The sequence below is a fragment of the Alternaria ventricosa genome (assembly GCF_023758065.1).
Source record: "Alternaria ventricosa strain BMP 2768 chromosome Unknown scaffold_31, whole genome shotgun sequence".
Taxonomy (NCBI): domain Eukaryota; kingdom Fungi; phylum Ascomycota; class Dothideomycetes; order Pleosporales; family Pleosporaceae; genus Alternaria; species Alternaria ventricosa.
In genome coordinates, this window is record NW_026055711.1 from 145,845 (window position 1) to 164,566 (window position 18,722).

The following is an 18,722-nucleotide window of genomic DNA, read 5'->3' on the forward strand; positions in this document are numbered from 1 at the left end:
ATACACATTCAGTAAGCAGCAGAATACACGACGAGTGTTGGCGAAGGGATAGAACACCTTTCTCTAGCTTCTCTATCCTACATACACCCCACCTCCCAAACATCCCAAAAACACCTACTCTCCACCCCCATCCACCGCATCCCCATTCTCTTCCGCAGCCGCCTTCGCAGCCTGCGCCATCTTCCACCTCTGCGCATTCGCCATAAGCTTGGCCAACTTCGCCGCACTCTCGTCGTCGGCCGGGAAAACATAATCGACATACTCCTCGAAGCTGTCGTCGTCCAACTTACGCCTCTTCTTGACCTTGCGGGGCATCTGTTTCTCGATCTTGTCCTTGTCCTCCGCTGTTCCATGAACGTCTTCGAACGCTTTCCACGCAGAGAGAAGCGCCACGCGGTCTTCTTTGAGGTCCTTCTCCTTGAGGCGCGTGTGCGCGCGGGTGAAGACTTGGCGAGCGCGGGATTTGGCGAGCTCGCTGATTGTTTCGTCGTCTTCGGGGGTGGTTTCGTCGGGGACGCCGAGTTCGAATTGGGCGTAGGAGAGCCAGACTTTGACGTGGTCGGTCTTTTCGAGGAGGCGCTCGTAGAGTGCGCGTGTGCGGCCGTACTCGCCTTCTTCCTCCTCGAAGTCGATGTATGCTTTCCATAGAACTTCTGGCATGTCCATCTCTTGCGTGTCTACGGCGATTTCGAAGATGCTCCGCGCACGGTCAAGGTCGTCGAGACCACGCTCTAGGTTGGCGAAGTTGATCCATGTATGGCAGTTTGAGCCATTCCACTCAATGTACTTGGTGTACAGCTGCCGACAACGGTTGAACTCGAAGAGCTTCATCTCCAGTTCGATGTAGCCCTTGAAAAGCTTGTCCTTTGGACACATGCCCAAACTTTGACCGAGCAGCTTACGTGCAGCGGTAAGCTCTCCTTGTCGCACAAGGAAATGAGCGAAAGCCAGCCATACTTTGGCGAACGTGAAGCGCTTGTGTGGCAGCAAACGTATGCACTCTTGGTATATTTGACGGGTGCGCTCAATGTCGTGCGAAACTGTCTCCTCCCAGACTGCATAGAACAGCCAAAGATATATGTACCGTCTCCAGTGGCGCTTCTCCTGTGTGGGTGGTATCTGGGCGATCGCTCGCTCATATATGTCGCGGACTCGGTCGGGGTTGCCAGACGTCTCTTCCAGTCGGGCGAAATCGATCCAGCTGTCGTAGTTCTTGGGGTTCTCTTTGATTTGCTCCTCGTAGTGTACACGTCGTTTCGACAGGATTACGTCTTCAATACCGTCTCGGTCTCCGTACTGCTTCTCGAAGGTTGTGAAGGCTTTGTGTAGGTTGACCGATTTCGATCGTGGCATACGATCAAGGGCGAACTTGTAGATGGCTCGGGCACGTTCCAGCTCTTTCAGTCTTGCCTCGAACTTCGCGTATGCCATGAAAAGTTTCTCATCCATGAAGTCGTCTCCCAGTGTTGTGACGGCGGTACCGTAGACATCGCGCACGAGGTCGCTGGTGCCATTCTCCTCCTCAAACTTGGCCCATTTGATCCAGTTCTTGGGTTCCGGATGAACGACGGTGAAGCGCTCGAAGATTGCCCGGCATCTCTCAAATTCGCCGTGTCTCTTCTCCAACTTGATGTATGAGCTCCATGCCGCCTCCTCAGGCTCCCACTGCATCCAGCGTTCGAAGACCGAGCGGGCACCGTCGATATTGCCTAGCGTCTCCTCCATGTAGACATACTTGTACCACAGCTTGTCGACTCGCGGAAGAATGGTCACAGCGCGGTCGAGAAGGTTACGGGCGTGCTGAACATTACGATGCTTCATCTCACTCTCAATGTATCGCAGCCATAGCGGGACGGAGGTTGAGTCCACATCGAGAGCTCGTTCGAAAATGGAGCGGGCACGTCGGAATTCCTTCTGCTCCAGCTCCCAGGAAGCATAGCGCATCCAGTTGTTCATGTTGATGCGGTTCCGCCGCACATAGTCCTCAAACTCCTTCCTCTTCCTCCCCTGGAACTCATGCAGCTCCTCGATGTCGGCGAAGCGCTGTGTTGGCGCCTTGAGCTTCTCATCTTGACGGTCGACGGCTTCCCTCAGCAATTGTTCGGCAGAGATCTGGACAGCCGCCGCGGCCTTGTTCTTGACCCGCGGGGGTCCTCGTGAGGCCTCCATATTGGCGTTCGAATATGATGATCAAGGGCGTTATATGGGATGTAACGGTATGCGCGTGATGGTGAGAGAGGGCGAGGCGCACGTCGGACGTGAAGGCTGTCGCGCCTGGGTCGTGTCGGAGTAACAGAGCTCCAAAGGTTGGTCCGGATCGAACCGCCGAACACGTGATCGCGGATGCCTACGCAGTACGACTACGGTACAATAGCTTGGCGATAGCAATTGTCGTATCTAGGTCGTCGTTCTGCGATGCGACAAGATTATTCTGTAACGTGAGAACGCGACTGCCTTAGCGCAACTTTTATCCGCTGCACGCCAAGCAATTAGCACTTTCACGTCACTGCCGTCGCAACTTCTCTCTCCCCACGACACTCACCCGCGCGCATTCAAAACTCGACCGGCGGCCATCCCAGGCAACAGGTACGTAGTATACCAACGATCCCGAACTCAGCACTCAACCGATATCCACTAGGAGGGTAACCTCTGGCCGCCGTCGCGACTTCCTCGACACACCCCCAACTGCTATTGCCTGGTAGCGACGCTCACCCGCACATACCCCGAATACCCCCAGCCTACATTCTGCCATGGCGACTCTCGAGCAAGAGCTTCTGGCGGACTTCGCAGACAGTGGTGATGAGGATGTCCAGGATCTGGAGAATGACTTCGCCGAGGCTTCTGGCGACGACGATGAGATGGTCGACGAGGAGGCGCAATACCGCGAGAAGCAGCAGGACAAGGACAAGGAAAACAAGGGGCCGGCCGACATTCGATCCGCGCAGCAGCTCAAGACGAACCTGGACCCCGTCCTCAAGCGCATCGAAGAGGCTAAGGACCAGATGGACATAGTCGAGGGCGAGTCGTTTGAGGAATCTCCGGAATACCAACTCCTCACAGAAGCCAACGAGTTCTCCACACAGATCGATGGCGAGACTGCTAGCGTCCACAAGTTCATTCGCGACCACTATTCGGCCTTCTTCCCCCATTTGGAGGATCTGATCAAGAACCCTGTCGTCTACGCCAAAGCATGTTTGGTCATCGGCGGCGGACCTTTGTCGAGCATCAAAGACATTAGTCCCAAGCTGAGGCAAATCGAAGGAATGGAACCTGCCCAGGTCATGATTGTCGAGATCGAAGCTACGCGCGTCGAAGGAAGACTTCTTGAACAATCCGAGCTGGACCTAGTGTCAAACGCATGCCATCTGCTGCTCGAGCTACACGCCGCCAAGTCCAAGATTCTGGGTTTCGTCGAGTCCCGAACTGAGCTGTTCGCGCCTAACCTTACCGCGCTCATTGGTAGTTTGACCGCAGCCCATCTCATCTCATACTCTGGCGGTATCGCGAACCTAGCTAAGACTCCCGCTTGCAACATCGCTCCCCTAGGTTCGACCAAAGTCTCAGGAGCTACCGTCGGACTTTCGAATATGGGTCTGAGGCACGAGGGTTACCTGTACCACAGCGACATTATCCAGAATCAAAGGCCGGATCTTAGGAAGCAAGCGCTACGTATTGTGGCGGCTAAAGTCATTCTCGCCGCGCGTGTGGACGCCCATTCCAACTCCGGCACTGCCGATATAGGTATGGACCTGAGGAAAGAGTGTGAGCGTCGGTTGGACAAGTTGGTGGAGATGCCAGCGAACCAAAAGGCTGGAGGAAGGGCCCTTCCCGTACCCGATGAGAAGCCCAGCCGGAAGCGTGGAGGAAGACGAGCGCGCAAGGCCAAGGAAGCAACAGCAATGACCGAGATACGCAAGGCCCAAAACCGGATGACGTTCGGCAAAGAAGAGAAGGAAGTTGGATATGGCGACTCCGTAGCAGGCATGGGCATGATCGGAGCCACAGACACTGGACGCCTCCGCGCGCAACAAATCGACCCCAAGACCCGCGCCAAACTCAGCAAGAAGAACCCCGGCTGGGGCACAGATACCACTCTTGGTGCAGCCTCGTCTCTCAAAGGCTTTGGCGGGAGCGGTACGGCGACCAGTCTACGTGCACAGGGTCTACGAACCGGTGGTGTGGGCCTTGGTGGTGCGGGAACGAACTCCATCGCGTTCACACCTGTGCAAGGCCTCGAGTTGGTCGATCCCAAGGCGCGTGAGGAAGCCAACCGTAAGAGAAAGGCAGACGAGGATAGGTGGTTCAAGGGTGGTTCATTCACGCAGCTCAACGGTAGCTCGAAGGTGGATGCTGGCGGTTTCAAGGTGCCGGCGCTGCCGAACAAGAAGCCCAAGACGGATACTTAGCTGGTCGTCTCCGTTGTTATGGTTGTGGGGGTGATATGGTATCTGGTCAGCATATATGGCGTTTTCGTGGCATTGCAGTGAGTGCGAGTGCATTGGGCGGCGTTTCACTGTGGGATAACTCTCGATACCTATACGTTGGGACGTTGCAGGGATATTCAGATAGCTGGAAATTCAATATGGTTATGCTCATTAAACTGTGTAAATACCATGCTGAAAATATCTTAGTAGACTACACCGACGCTCCTCCGCTAGTTACACATATTTATAAGGTATCCTGGTGGATACATATCAATCCACGCTCGATCTCTAACAAGACGGACTACGCCGTATACTCCCAAGCAGCTTACCATCCAATCCCGTTCTCCATGCCCACCCATTGTATTCGCATTCCATGCCACCCTGCTCCACTTCCTCTACCCCCTCCATACCCTCCACCTCCACCTCCACATCCTTCACCCACCCAGCAGCCTCCCTCAGCTGACTCAACCAATCCATCCCCACCACCTCTTCCTTCTCGCAAGCTGCATATGCGTGATCAGCCACATGCTCATCGATCTCCCAAGGGTCTGCAGACAAGATGGTGACCCTGCAGGTCTCGCAGTAGAAGTTCACTCCCGAAGTGAACTCAGCACTAGCGGGAGTGGAAGGAGGCGAGGAAGCGAGGGAAGCGGGGGAGTTGGGCGAAGATGTGAGGGAAGGGGTCGATGCGAGTTCCGCAACCGGTGTGCCGTCGTGCGGGAATGTGATTCCCTCATTGAAAATGGCGGAGGAGGGCGAAGGTGAGGATGAAGATGATGGCGAGGGCGATGGTGACGCAGAATCCTCATCCGTGGCATCATCATACACGATGCTCTCCCCATCAGTGGCAGAATCATAGTCTGCCATGCTCTCCTCCTCTTCCTCCTCCTCCTCATCGTCATCGGACGTCATATCCTCATCCCCCGGAGAGTTTTTAATGACGTTAAACACGTGGCCTGCCGAAGTCAAGTGCCGCGCCCAGTTCGCACCAGCGAACGTGACCTCGCAGTCATCGCAATAGTGACCATATTCGTATCCTTCTTCGCCGAAGCCGTCATCCTCATACTCCTCCTCCTCTTCTTCTTTCTGCTCTTCCCCTTCCACGGACGTGACCACAGACTCTGGTGTCGGGGCATGAAGGTGGATGTCCTCCTCATCCGCTTTGGCCTTCGCCACATTCTCCCAATGCGCTCGCGCCTTCAAATGGCCGCCCCAGCCCCTCGAATGGACCTGACGGTCACAGTACACGCAATACTGCTTCAAGCCGCGCATATACTCTTGTCTAGTCTTGGTGCCCTGCACAGGAGGGGATTGCTTGTCCCGAGCTGCATTGTCTTGATGCATTCGGCCTTTGACGTGGCATGTCCAGTGGGAGGCCAGTAACGTACGGTCGCAGTCGCTGCAGTGGCGCTGTGGTCGCCCTAGGTAATCCTTTTGAGCAAGGCCGCGTCGCTGGCTAGATGCCGGCTTGACATACTTGATGTGCGGCCCCGAGCGCTGTAGTCGCCTGGGTGCTAGTACGGGTTCCGACATTGGGCTGTTGATACCGTCGTAGTCGGCAACCTCCTGGTTGCCCTCACTAGCCGTCGAACTGAACTCAGCACTTCGAGGCGACATGGACTTATCGCTAAGCAGACTCCCCCTCGCAGGACTATTGTAGTCCTCCAGCTCCCTCAACAACCTCCCTGGGGCTTCCGCCCCCCTCTTCGTAGTCTCCAAAATCTTCGTCTCCGTCTCAAACTCCAGTACCCCCTCCATCTTCCCAAGATGCCTCTCAATCCTCCTCCTCCCCCTCTCCGCCCTCCTTCCCGCCCTCCTCTGAATCGCATTAACCCTACGCATCTCGCTCTTAAGCTGACGCGCATTCCGGATCGGAGCGTCACCATCATCGTCGGAGGAACTGGCGGAGGAGTCGTGTTCGGGGCCGAGGTCGAATGTCCTGTTGCCTAGGCGGAAGATGCTTTGTTTCTGGATCTTGATGGGGGCGATGGGAGCTGGGGTTGGGGCTGGGGCTGGCTTGGGGAGGAGTAGTATGTCGAGGAGGGCGGACGACTGTGCCGAATAGCGGTCTGTTATTTTCCACTCTTTTTGTAGGACGCTTGTGAGCATACCAGAGAGGAGGGTGTATGCGGCCTGTTTTTGTTGGTCTAGTGTTGTGGACATGTTGGAAATTGGTTCGTGCTGGGGTTAGACGAGCCGAAAGAGGTATTGTGAAGTGCCGGTTGGACAAAGTGGTAGTTCGGTAGTCAATGTGCACAAGATGAAGACCGAGCGACGATATGAGAAAGTAGAAGATAGAGGGTGTCTGTCCCCTTATTTTGTACAATTCTGCTGAGGTGCGTCCCACGGTACCGAAATGGCAGCCTGAAGGTGGAGGCCACGACAACCAAAGTACCACAAAGAAAAGGGCGAATCAACAATTTCATATTGGAGAGATACGTGCCAGTCAGAACTTGCGAGATGCCTACGAGTCGAAGTAGACACAGTAGTTTGTGTTCACCTACCTTGGTTCCTAAGTCTTGCGATGATAGCATCAGCCCTTTCCATACGCTAAGCCCTGCCTCTCAACGCCCTCGCATGCACGACGACCCTTAATTTCATGACTCTTTGGATGAACCACGAACCATGGTTTTCCATTGCATGTTCAAACTGTGGTTGCCCATCATATCGTCGCCGCGTGTGGAATCGCCATACTTACAATGTGGCTCTAACGCACTCAGAAAAGCTGTTGCCTGGTTCTAGTGAACGTGTAGTACTGGCAGATCAGAATGATATTCATGAACCGCAGAAGTATCGGAAATTTCCAGCGTCCTTGAGCTACGGAAATTTCTGTGTTCGAGATGACTCAGGTTCACACAGCTTGAAGTTGGTGTCGAGGTGGTCAGAGTGCGCGACCATGATTATGGAATGAACGAGCAACGCGCCGATTCCTACACCGTGGATATCGCTTGGCCGATGTCTGTGCTGCTGACTATCCCTACTCAAGATTCTGGGATACTCCAGGGTAAAGCCGAGTCGGTTCGCGACAGCAATAATTAGTGTGAACTCAATGGCGTGAACTTATTCAGGGTCTGCAGCTTTGGGTAAGAAGTGGCCACCGCACGACGCAGCCATTGTTGCGAGATCAGGCATAACAAGACAAAAAGTTATTGTGCGAGATTCAAATGAACAAGGGAGAAATCCATCCCTTGCAAAGCCCGATGCATCTCGTATTGCAGCGATGATCAAGACACCTGTCGCTTCAGGCGGTCTGTAGGCGAGAGCGGGGCGGAAGGATGATGCGCAAAGCTCGCTCGGCTGGCGTTCAACTTTGTTCGAGAAGCGTTCGATGCTTTCGTTTGCGGGGGTATCCCTGACCTGGCTTTTCTGTGCACTGCGATAGACGAGATCTTACCATGTCTCAGCGGGCGCCCGCGAGAGACACTTTGCGAACGAACGACAATTAGCAGTGTTCCACAGGCTTCTCTGGCGCTGTGTTCGTGGTCGCACCGAGTGCAGACTTCCCTGCGCGCGCACTGGTAGCGGCCTGTTAGATGCACCTTGTCAGCCCTAGGACCAGGGTCTTTGCTTGTGCAACATTGGACAAGGGATTCGCAATGCAGTATCGCCTGTCGCATCGCATGTCGCATCGCAAAGTCCAACCAGCTTGTTTGGCGCGAAGGTTGTTCGGCGACAATGGTGAGGTGTCCAGTAGATATCTCGACACGTGTTGGCGGCCTCCTAGTGCTACCCAGACGGAAGGACAAGTCTTGCCGGTGATGCACCTCCTACAGGTTGGTCACACTCAGCTCTAGCAGGCAATGGCTTAACCCGATATGCGTTTATTTACCCGCAGATAACCCATGGAGGATTCCGCCAGATGTCTTCAGATACGGCGTTGTGGCTGGCAATGGAAGCCGCCCTTGCGATATGCCCATTGCGGGTAAATAGGCAGGGAGATTGAATTGGACAGGCGGAAGTTGATGTCAGCGAGCGCTTTAGATAGGACGAGGCGCGCCGCTGGCCACCCTGGAAGGGAAACCGGCCCGTAAGACGCAGTCTGGAGATCGAATGCTCGTGTGCTTGATCGTTGGACAGCGCACCATTGCACGATTGTCACATCGGGAGCTACCTACGTCACCCGCAGTGGGAGCAAAGGATTGCGCAGTGAAATGGGCAGTGAAATAAGGGCAGGCTAAGAATACGCGGCATCAGAGATGTGCAAACAGGCACAGAATGGTTCGTCGTGACGATGCAGGAGCAAGCCACCGATAGCTAAGCGAGCAGTGAGGGTGCAGAGGGTGCAAGAGGGAGGTGTTCTCGAAGAGATGCCGCTCGCGCCGGCTGGACCGGGACCCAGGTACTGCGCAATCAGCCTTAATCAAATTCTGCCAGTCCGTCGGATGAGGGTTGAGCAACGCAAACGGTGCAGTGTGGGTGGTATGGGCGGCTGCATGGTGTGTCTAAGCGGGTCAGAATGTCGCTGCACGCCGCACGAGGCTCGGCTCAGTAAGGTACTTGGGTAATGGGCAATAGAGAGGTGCAGCAGCGGACGGGACGACGCTGATTGCAGGAAGAACAGTGTGGCGGGCCCCAGTGCGCAGCGCAGAGCGGCACGTGATTGGCCCGATGCAGGCTAGCGGCCCTGGCATGCTGAAGTTCTTTTTGCGCTGGGGAGCGGTCTGCGCCTTTAGCCTTTTGCTGAAGAAATGCCCGATTGCTCTGGCTGCATTGGCCTGCCGCCCTCTCGTCGCTAGAATTGCTCCTCTGCCGCCGCTCTCCTCGGCCAGCTCATCGTCGCGCGTCGCTAGCCCGTCGGACAGCAGTACCCTGTTCGCTACCTTCCGCTCAAGCGAGACTCGCTTGTAGGCAGCTTGTAAGTAAAGTCGGTTGATTCCTTCATGGCACTGCCACATGCGCCCTCATTACCTGCTAAAGGCGGCTAGCCAGCTGCAGCCCACCCTCCACTGAGTCCACTCGCTGCCTCCTAGACGGACGAGATGAGTGAGGGATATCGCGCGCGATGCATTTCAGGGAGCGGCAGCTGGCATGCCAGGTCTTCATCTCCCTCATCCTTCCCATCTATCATCTATCATAGTTTAGCCCTTCTCACTTTCATTCCCTGGACTTTGTTAGTCTTTGCGTCGTTCACGTATTTGTTATCCCAATCTATGTAGTGCACGCACAACTACGTGCAGCGCGGCGGCGTCGAACCGAGCGAGGCCAGGCCCCTGTTCCGCGGGTCATAACGCCTTCGCCAACTCAGCTAATCCCAGTTCCTTGCCAGGCTTGCCGTCCCTCTTCCCATCCGCCTCAAGCTTTCTAGCGCCGCCGTGCTCTTCAAGACATCCCCAAGAACTGAAGAGCGCCCCGGTGGCAGACTCCATTGCTAGCCCATGTCGCACGACTTTTCCACCCACATCTCCCAGGCGCCCTACTCGCCGGCCCCTTCGCACTTTTCCCACCAGAGCATGGCCGATCCTAACATGCAGTCGCGCCAGCAGCAGGCCGTCGCCTATCCCTCACCGCACTCGTACCCGTCGCCCTCGATGCAGCCCACGTATACCTACCCGCCGCCCCAGGGCCAGCAGAGCAACGATGGCTACCGCAGCTCTCCCCAGGGCTCCAACATGTCGCTGCCGCCCCTCAATCTGCCGCCAATACGTCTGCAGGACGGCCAGCAGCCCCAGGCGCAACCTCAGCAGCCGCCCCAGCCCATGGGCTCTCCGCTCCCGCCGCCGCAGCACGGTATGCCGCAGTACTATCCTCACCCAGCGCATGCGCAGCAAGGCCCGCCCATGATGGGCAACATGGGCCCGCAATTCAATGCCATGCGATACCAGCTGCCGCCGCAGGGCGACCAGAGAGTGCTGTCTGGTGGTCGCCACAAGAAGGAGATCAAGCGTCGCACCAAGACTGGCTGTCTGACATGTCGCAAACGGAGAATAAAGGTGAGTGCATACGTCAATGGAACGCGGTGCAGACGCGACGCGATGTCAGAGGAGCTATTGCTTGTCGCTTGCTTAACCGAGCGAGGAACCCAAACTCCTCTAATCCAACCTCTCGCGTGTCAGAAGCGACCGGCTGTGCAGCAACACTGCTATTCAGTGGGCTGCAGCACTTTGCCTCGCAACATCGCCGTTGCGGGCTGCAAATACAGCTGCGCCGATTTCTGGCAAATTTTCTGCATCGCGCACCAACATCACTACTCACCTGCTCATGCGCTAACCACCACCCCGACAGTGCGACGAAGCCCACCCCATGTGCCGGAACTGCCAGAAGAGCAAACGAGAGTGCTTGGGCTACGACCCGATTTTCAAGCAGCAATCTGGTCCCGCCCAAATACAACCTGCTCCCAACTCCGCGCCCGCACCCCACGCGACAAGCGCACCGGCGCCCGCACCTTCCTCCTCCAACTACAGCCAAAGTCCGGTACCCCAAGGGTACGCGCCTGCCTCGTCCGCGGGGTACGCGACTGCCGCTCCTGCTACGAGTGGCGAACACCAGCAAGGCAACTTCCACGCCATAGACCCTGCACTCGCGCAAGCCGATCCCAATCTACAGCCACCCCAACATTACAACGGCGTGCACCCCATGGATCCCAACATGAGAGGGCCTCCAGGCGCCAACTACCACCCGCCTCCGCCAGAGCCCATGAAAGGTTGGTATCCTGCTCCATATCGCCATCACAGTCCTAACGCAGATTCAGGCAAGCGGTTGGGTATCCAAGACATCTTTGGCATCTGCAACCACAGCCCGCCCGAGGTTCCTCAGCGGACCTCGCCAGTGCCCCGTGAAATCGACGACGAGTTCTCCCGCATCTTTATTAACGATTACTGCCAAGGGCTCGACCTCGTACTTGAGACCAACTGGTTCTCGACGAACAACAACGCTCTCAACAGAGTCTTTAACGACCGCTCCCTACATGAAGAGGCCGCTTTCTTCACCGAGACCATCAAGTACAAGGCTACCGCCGATACCGACATGACCGGCGTCTTTAGTCAAGAGGCTCGCTTGTTATGGCACTTGCTGAGTACGTGCAAGCAGAATCTTCCAGGCACCAACGGAGCACAGCCAGAAGGCGAAGACTTCGCGATGAGAGAAACCCGTGCGCGCCTCGACGTGCTGGAAGCTCTTATGACGAATCAAAACCTGGACTCAAACCCCACACGTCAATTGGCATATCCCCCTACGCTTGATGATATCAAGAGGTCGCAAGTCGACTTCTGGCAACATCTCGGAGACTTTGTCCAATTCTCGGGCTCAGACACTGCCCCGCCTGGAGCAGCCGACGGCGCCCTCTCAGTACTACGTGGCGTCCTGTGCATGCACGAGGTGCGCGATGCCATCTACTCGATTGCGATCGCTCGTCATTACGGTAGCCGCATTGGTGGTTTCCCCAACGCTCTGCCACCCCAGGTCGACCAAAGTCCAGACAGCGACTTGAATAAGCTTTGTGTCGCTATGTCGTTCATCAGTCATGAGAGCCGTGCATCCAGCCAGCAGGTTCTTGCGCGTATCTGCGACATGGCCATGTTCTCGTGGACTGCCTCGCGAATGCCTTCAAGTCACCAACAACAACAGGGTGGCTTCCCTCAATGACGACATGCGGGCATAGGAGCAACCTGAGAATCAAATAAAGTTGCCGTAGCCTTCGGGCCACATTAGTAAGAATTGGAAAGTCCGCGTTCATCTTTTGCATCATCTCAGCGGTGGCGTTTCATCCCTCTTTTGCCATTTGCTGGCATTTGCGTTCGTTTATGAATTATATTCCCAGGGGCCAGAACAAACCTTTCTCATCCCCCAAATGCACGTTTTCATGATTCTCCCTTCCTCGCAGTTGCATCTACCGCGTACGGAGCTGGTGGCACCTTAAGCATGTATCTCTCTTTCCTTTGCGGCAGGCATTCACACAAGATATACCCTCGATCGTATCCTGTTTCCTTCTCTTCGATCATGTCAGACCTAGTATACAGAGGTCTGGCTTTAATCTATCTTCGTCCTCTGGACTTTCAACCTTTATGGAAATATGTGAAGACGGTTGCATTGCGGTATTTGGAGCTGTATTTCACATGTGAGGAGACTACAATGGCATCATCTCTCTCAAATATACGCAAATCGAGTGATTATTGTAGCCTCTTGGGTCTGATTGGATCTCTGCAGTTATCACGTCCAAGAAACGACAACCAAACACCGTGGAGTCTACTTTGACGTCAGGTTGCCTACTTTGCGTATTTTCACCTTGATGTATGCTGCAGACCTCTTCGAATTTCTTCTTATATGGGGTGCGGTGGGTTGATCACGATCTCTCGGCTCTCTGTGTAACACTAGACCAGCGGTGAACCCGCCCTCCTTCCTCCCATTCCCAATCCCGCTCACCCGGACATGTAGCCTAGCCAAACAGTACACACCGTCCCCACCCTGTTCAAACAGAAAAGATCGAACACCTACTATTAATTGACAACCTAGAAGTCTGCATCGCCTCCATGTTCAACCAAACTTCCGTTCCCAAACCCATGGATTCTGCAAACCTGTATAGTTCCATCTTCACATCATGTAGACCCCAGTTCCCGATTCCCACTTTGCCTGCCTTACCGCCCCCAAACCCTTCAGCCCCAGCTAGCTCTCTGGTCTCTGTCCTCTCTTCCCTTTTCGCACAACGCAGATGACGCAACGCGACAACGTCTCCCGTACGACATGGCACGAAGCGGAGAAAGTGCCGGTGGCGGAAATTCGCTTCCCCTTATGATTGCCGGCAAGCAGCTTGATGGAGTAGGTGGAGCCGGACTGCATGGGTGCACGACATGAGTAGGGAGATGAAGTGGAGGGGGCGCAGATGAGGAGGGGACATGGCGTGGTATCTAGACTGGGTCTCATGGGGGTTGATGAGTTGAGGGAGATGTATGGGTGGTTGGAGGACGAGCAGGGAAAGATTTGTTCTTCTCCACCCAGTTCACTACCGCATCTCCTCCAAACAACTACTAACCCAATCTCTCCCTCCCCAAAATCCCTCATACCACCAAACCCAACACCAGGGACCAAGCCTGTACTAATTGCCCAACCACCCCCGTACCACCCCCCCAAAAAAACAGCCCAACCGCTTCGTGTTCTCCCACTTCCTCCTCTCCCCAGAATATCTGACACAAACCCCTCCAAGCGAACCAGTCGGAATGACCGCCGTTTTCGTATCACCATAACACAAGAGCTTACACAAGCCCCCCTCTTCCCTTCGGAGAATATCCATAGTACCGGGTCATCCCAGCTGCGACATATGTAGTACACCTGTCGGTGTTTTCGCTGTCTATCTAGCCTGGTGAGGCGTTGTGTAAGGAGGGTACGGGTGGTTGGATGGGTGATGGCGGGTAGGTTGACGGATGGGTAGCAAGCTTTGCTGGGTTCAAATTTGTGGATGTATGGGCTGGAGATGCTTGCACACATGCTTCTTGTCTCTGACTCTGCTGGGGATATCGATCCTGGAGGAAGAAGCAAAATGATGGGGGCCAAGTCTAGTCTGAGTGCGAAGCCGGAACATGTGGCGCGGCGTGTTATACGCATTCCTCACCCAGCTCCTGTATTTGCAGCTCTACGTCATTCATCTACCTAACCCCACACACTCCCACTCCCACTCCCACGCTACCACTGTTCCCCATCCCCCAAAACCCTATGCAAAAGCACCCTCGCAAATTTGCCCTCCCCCGGACTCCTCGTACACCACCCCACGCGATTCCCCCTCCTACTATCCCTCCACCCCCCCGCATCCCCCACAACCTCCTCGTCCAAACTGCTCTCCCCCTCCGTAACCGGTCTACCCCTTCTGTCCACAATCGTACACCCCCTAGTCCACTGCCCACTCGTCTCAACCCTCACATCCTCCTCTTTGAACTTCCATAAAGGGTTGGAGGGGCATAAAGCGTACCAGATGGTCAAGGGGTCGTGTAGTTGAAGCCCGGATTTTGTGGGGTCTTGTTGTGGGTTCAGGGATAAGTTTTTCGCGAATGTGGATGTGAGGAATAGGCTTGTCCATTCGGAGAGGGGGGAGCCGTGGATGGGTTTTAGGGCGATGTAGTCTTCGTACATGGTTTTGGGCAGGACGTGTAGTTCTGTTGTGTCGAGTGGGAAGAGCTTGATGGTTAGGCGCTTGCTGAGCGTTCTTGGGTAGGGGGGTAGTTGGTGCTTCTTCTGGGGGTTTGAGAGCGAGGGGGGCATGGTGAGGTGCGGGTTTGCGGATGTGAGGGCGAAGACGCGCGCGCTGGCTACGGAGTCGGCGTAGGTGTTGAATTCGGCGCCGGGGGTCATCTGGTGAGGTAATTTAGTGAGTGGTGGAGAGAGGTGGGGGGTTGTTTGATTGGGTTGAAGGGGGGATGGGGATGGAGGGGGGGGTGGACGGCGCTGTGGGTGGCTTTTCCAGAGCTGTGGATGGCATCTCCAGAGCTCTGGAGAGCGGGAATGGATGCGACAAAGGGCGAGATCGTAAGTTGGGAACGATAAGAACTTACGTTTCCAGGCGCATCGATAGCACCGCCCATGACGACTACCTCCTTGACTTTCAAGAACGTCTCGGGATCTTGCGCAGCAGCAATAGCAAGATTGGTCAGAGGTCCGACTGCTACAATGGTGACCGTATCAGGCTCATTTTCCCTCAACAAGTCCAGCATGACTTCGTGTGCAGGCTTCAGCGATGGCGTGAAGAGCGAGTGTTTCTCCTTGACCTTTTGCAGCGCCTTGGTTTCTTCAGCCGACATGTTCTTCGGCTGAGGTGTGAAGAGCGACTTCCATGTCTCCTCTGGTGAGAGATGTGGATGCTGAATCAGGTCAGTTCTCAAGTTTTAATATCGTGTTGGAAGACAAAGAGCTTACACTATGATGTATACCTCCCAGCCCATCGATCCCATCTACAACACGTCAGCAATTCGCTCTTCCTGTCCAATTCATCTTCAGAGCCACCGACTTACGGAAGAAATCCGCGACCATCATATGTTCCGCCAATGGCTCCTCGGCACCAACAGCAACTATCACAGATTAGCACCAACTCGCTTTTTCCACCATCGTCTGCGATCAAAGACTCACCAATAGGTTTCCTCGCACTCAACGTCTCAAACCCCTCCGGCCTGCCATTCTCCTTCCTCCACGCCCTCTCTTTCTCAATGTAATGAAACAGCGTGACTACATTGCGTAGACAACTGTTGTTTTGTCAGTCAATCCTTCTCTCCTCTCTCCAACGCACATCCAGCGTGTATCTCGAACCCAATTCGAATAACTCTTCTTCCACATAGAAACGAAACGTGGAAAGAAGGTTGTAGCAGAAATAGGATGTGTAAAACATACTTCTTAACCTCAACATTCCCAAACGTCAAACTCAACATCAAGATATCCAATTCCTCGCTCTTAGCCGAGAAGGCCAGAAGCATAGCGAGAATATCATCGACGCCCTACCATATTTTCTATTAGCCACAAATCACTCTCAATCACCCGCCTTCCACCATGTATTCCCGCCTGCGGCCCCCGCCGACATTTACCCCGCACTCTCGTACATGGAAAGTAACTTACAGGGTCTGTATCGATAATAATTTTGTTCGGCGCCATAATTACAATGTGTGCGGATGAGATGGTGAGGTAGAATTGGTGGTGTAGATGGAATGGCTGTTGGTTGGTTTGCTTCCACGAGGTACGTATGGATACATGTACGATTAGATAACTAGTGGCGCGCCTCGCGTCTAGATACCCCTACCAGCCTACACACCAAACCGCGCATGGCAGGTGTGTGGCATGCCGCAGATGCGGAGTTCACCGATACTCCACTTTGGCTTGTGGGCCCGCGATCCGTGTCATGTTAAGTGTACATCGAAAAGCGCATAAGAAAAGGCGAAGCTGGAAGTGGAATTGGGGGAATGTGCATTTGCCATATACGTAACAGAAGAAGAAAAAAACGCATCTTCCCCTTTAGAACGTGCGATTCATAAGCCCAAATCGCCATCATATCACTCGCAAGTAAGAAAAGCAAACGCCGGATTCGTTCCATAATTCTACACAACGTTTGCCACTCCCAGATGCCTGGCACAGAGACACCTCCCGGGCCGGGGATGATAGACTGAAAACCAGCCGCTTTTGTAGGGCCCAACATCCGTTCTTTCCCAACGCCCAATTGTTGTCTTGTACGGTCCGGTCTTTGAAGTGGATGTCCCAAGCCGCCATCATTGCTCCCTTTTCCCACCACGTTCGTTTTTTCCCAATTGAATATCATATATGCGTTTATATATCGAATATAAGGCGACCGTTTCGTTCAAAAAAGTCGAAACACGTGTCGTGATGCGTGAACATGTCCAAGTCTAGTAGACCTTCTTCTTCTCGTCGACGGAAAATTGTCCGGGGCCCATGTTGACCAGCAAGAGGAGACCGCCACTAAACGATTATTAGCGATGCGCGGTTCGAGACTAAGACAAGGGTACTTACACAATGGACAGGATTTGGAAGAAGTCGTACTTGGCAAAGTCCTTGTGGGGGTGGTGCGGGTGCAATTTCCACCAGTTGTTAACGTAAAGGTTGAAGACGCTGAGAATAAGCACGAGCATAACAGCAGAGAACTTTGCCTTGAAGCCCACAACCACCATGACACACGCCACGAGTCCCAAAAGACTAGCAATGATTCTCCAGAAGCCCCAGTCGCCGCGGAACACGAATCCCACAAAGAGGAAGATGAGCAGGACGCGTCCGGCGAGCTGGAAGTACATCTTCTTGTCCTTTTCGTCGAGCTGGGGTAGGCCGGCGGGCGCAAACTTCTTGCGCACCCACGAGTCGGAGAGCACCATGAGTAGACCGCCCATGACGGACAGGTTGCGCAGGAAGAAGTTGAGGTCGAAGACGAGGCCGTAGCCGATGCCCTGGAGCACCACGACGGTCATGAGTCCCGCTACGCTGTATTCGGAGTACTTTCGGAAAATGACGCCGAAGGAGCAGACGGTCATGAGGACGATGTTGACGATGAGGAACATGTGCGTGACGCCGCTCCAGACTGCAGACAGAGAGAGACCGTGTTAGCCAATGTTCACGCGCTGCTGCGAGAGGGGTAGTGGAGACGTACTGTGGCGGTAGTCGTGCAGGTACGTGAGCTGGTCGGTCCATTGTGTGATAATACGCAGGGCATCTTCGAGGAACGTAACGACGATGAGGAAGCGGCCGATGCCAGGGAGGTATCTACGGGGGAATTAGCCGGTTTCCAGGCGGGCAGCGTCGTGGCACCGTTCTGAGACTCACGGCTTGATGGGGTCGAAGACAGTGTCCAGCAGGTCCTCGAGCTTGCTCGTCTGGGCGCGCAGTTGGTCGAGCGGACTGGGGTCGTTCGTGCTGTTGTCGTTGCGCCCCGAGTTGCCAAAGGGGCTCTGGTTGCCCAAATGGTAGCCAGCGGTGCCGCGTATCTGCGCCATGGCTGGTGGTGTAGTAGAGGTGAAGAGAGGGTGGGCGGCGGCAGGTGTAGAGGTGATTGGGTTGCGCTGCTCCGAACAGGTGTCCTTCACGCGATTGACCTTCGGAACGTCAGATTATGTCAGCGGCCTAACCCTTTGCGCCTTACTTTGATGTGTTGAGTCTCACTACTTTCTTCTGTTGCAGGCTAGTAAATTGCAGGGTGGGATTGCTAGCTGGCAGTTGCGCGTGATGGTGAATATATTGAATTGCGTCGTGTGGGCTGTTCCCAGGGTTGCTGCGGCGCTGGTTCCTCGGTTCGCGCAACCTACTAGAGTACTACTAAGAGGCCAGATTTCTGCTACTCGACTCTGACTATGGCGTCAGGAGTAGCAGTCGGTACGAAATACCTCCGGACCAATCTTGACTAGCTGATTCACGACTTGGCACGGGCACTTTCAACACGGTGGAGCACGGTTGTATTTATAGCTTTCACCAACGCACGGCTGTACTGCAGACTCATGTGTGGGAGGTTTTGTATGAGGAGCTGCAATTCAACGACTACTTTTTCTACCTGCGCGCCTCAACAGTCATTATTCAAGCGTCGGGTACTGATTGATGTTTAAATGTGGTATTGAAGTACAGGACGCGAATGCAAGAAGCCTTTGCAATAAGATCAGATGCAACCCCATACGCCGATGCTTCCATGGCCTGGATAGCAAAGCAGTGGAAGGAACCCATCCGATGATCCAGCCATACCCATGCTTACAAGGACAATTCCACCGTCGTATGAGCTATGCTCGTCCGTCATGCCAAATGTGATGCTATCGTAATGAAAGTTGGAGCTGGTCAGATCAACGCCTGAAGATCTCACGTGCGCCAACAGTCTTCAATAGGATAGAAATCGAAAGGTGTATCGTC

The 18,722-nt window shown here is 54.6% G+C and overlaps 6 protein-coding genes across 6 annotated transcripts; 2 read left to right on the forward strand and 4 right to left on the reverse strand.

The window, feature by feature from the left end:
• Positions 1-114: 114 nt before the first annotated feature.
• On the reverse strand, positions 115-2,169 carry CLF1 (NineTeen Complex (NTC) component; the record flags this gene model as incomplete). Its single annotated transcript, XM_049348394.1, has 1 exon — positions 115-2,169. The coding sequence occupies one exon, from the start codon at positions 2,167-2,169 to the stop codon at positions 115-117; it is 2,055 nt and encodes a 684-aa protein (XP_049194465.1).
• Positions 2,170-2,750: 581 nt separating this feature from the next.
• On the forward strand, positions 2,751-4,406 carry J4E93_010516 (uncharacterized protein; the record flags this gene model as incomplete). The annotated part of the gene is made up of 1 exon (XM_049348395.1): positions 2,751-4,406. One exon carries the CDS (start codon positions 2,751-2,753, stop codon positions 4,404-4,406), a length of 1,656 nt encoding a protein of 551 aa, XP_049194466.1.
• A 306-nt stretch (positions 4,407-4,712) lies between these two features.
• On the reverse strand, positions 4,713-6,587 carry J4E93_010517 (uncharacterized protein; the record flags this gene model as incomplete). The annotated part of the gene is made up of 1 exon (XM_049348396.1): positions 4,713-6,587. The coding sequence occupies one exon, from the start codon at positions 6,585-6,587 to the stop codon at positions 4,713-4,715; it is 1,875 nt and encodes a 624-aa protein (XP_049194467.1).
• A 3,287-nt stretch (positions 6,588-9,874) lies between these two features.
• J4E93_010518 (uncharacterized protein) lies at positions 9,875-12,005 on the forward strand (the record flags this gene model as incomplete). Its single annotated transcript, XM_049348397.1, has 3 exons — positions 9,875-10,354; positions 10,647-11,064; positions 11,113-12,005. The coding sequence occupies 3 exons, from the start codon at positions 9,875-9,877 to the stop codon at positions 12,003-12,005; spliced, it is 1,791 nt and encodes a 596-aa protein (XP_049194468.1).
• A 2,314-nt stretch (positions 12,006-14,319) lies between these two features.
• Positions 14,320-15,811, reverse strand: J4E93_010519 (uncharacterized protein; the record flags this gene model as incomplete). The annotated part of the gene is made up of 6 exons (XM_049348398.1): positions 14,320-14,699; positions 14,900-15,205; positions 15,261-15,295; positions 15,356-15,412; positions 15,471-15,583; positions 15,729-15,811. Coding segments are annotated over 6 exons (974 nt in total), but the record flags the coding sequence as incomplete, so codon positions are not given.
• Positions 15,812-16,729: 918 nt separating this feature from the next.
• On the reverse strand, positions 16,730-17,824 carry J4E93_010520 (uncharacterized protein; the record flags this gene model as incomplete). The annotated part of the gene is made up of 4 exons (XM_049348399.1): positions 16,730-16,802; positions 16,854-17,412; positions 17,482-17,594; positions 17,655-17,824. 4 exons carry the CDS (start codon positions 17,822-17,824, stop codon positions 16,730-16,732), a joined length of 915 nt encoding a protein of 304 aa, XP_049194470.1.
• Between the last annotated feature and the right edge of the window lie 898 nt (positions 17,825-18,722).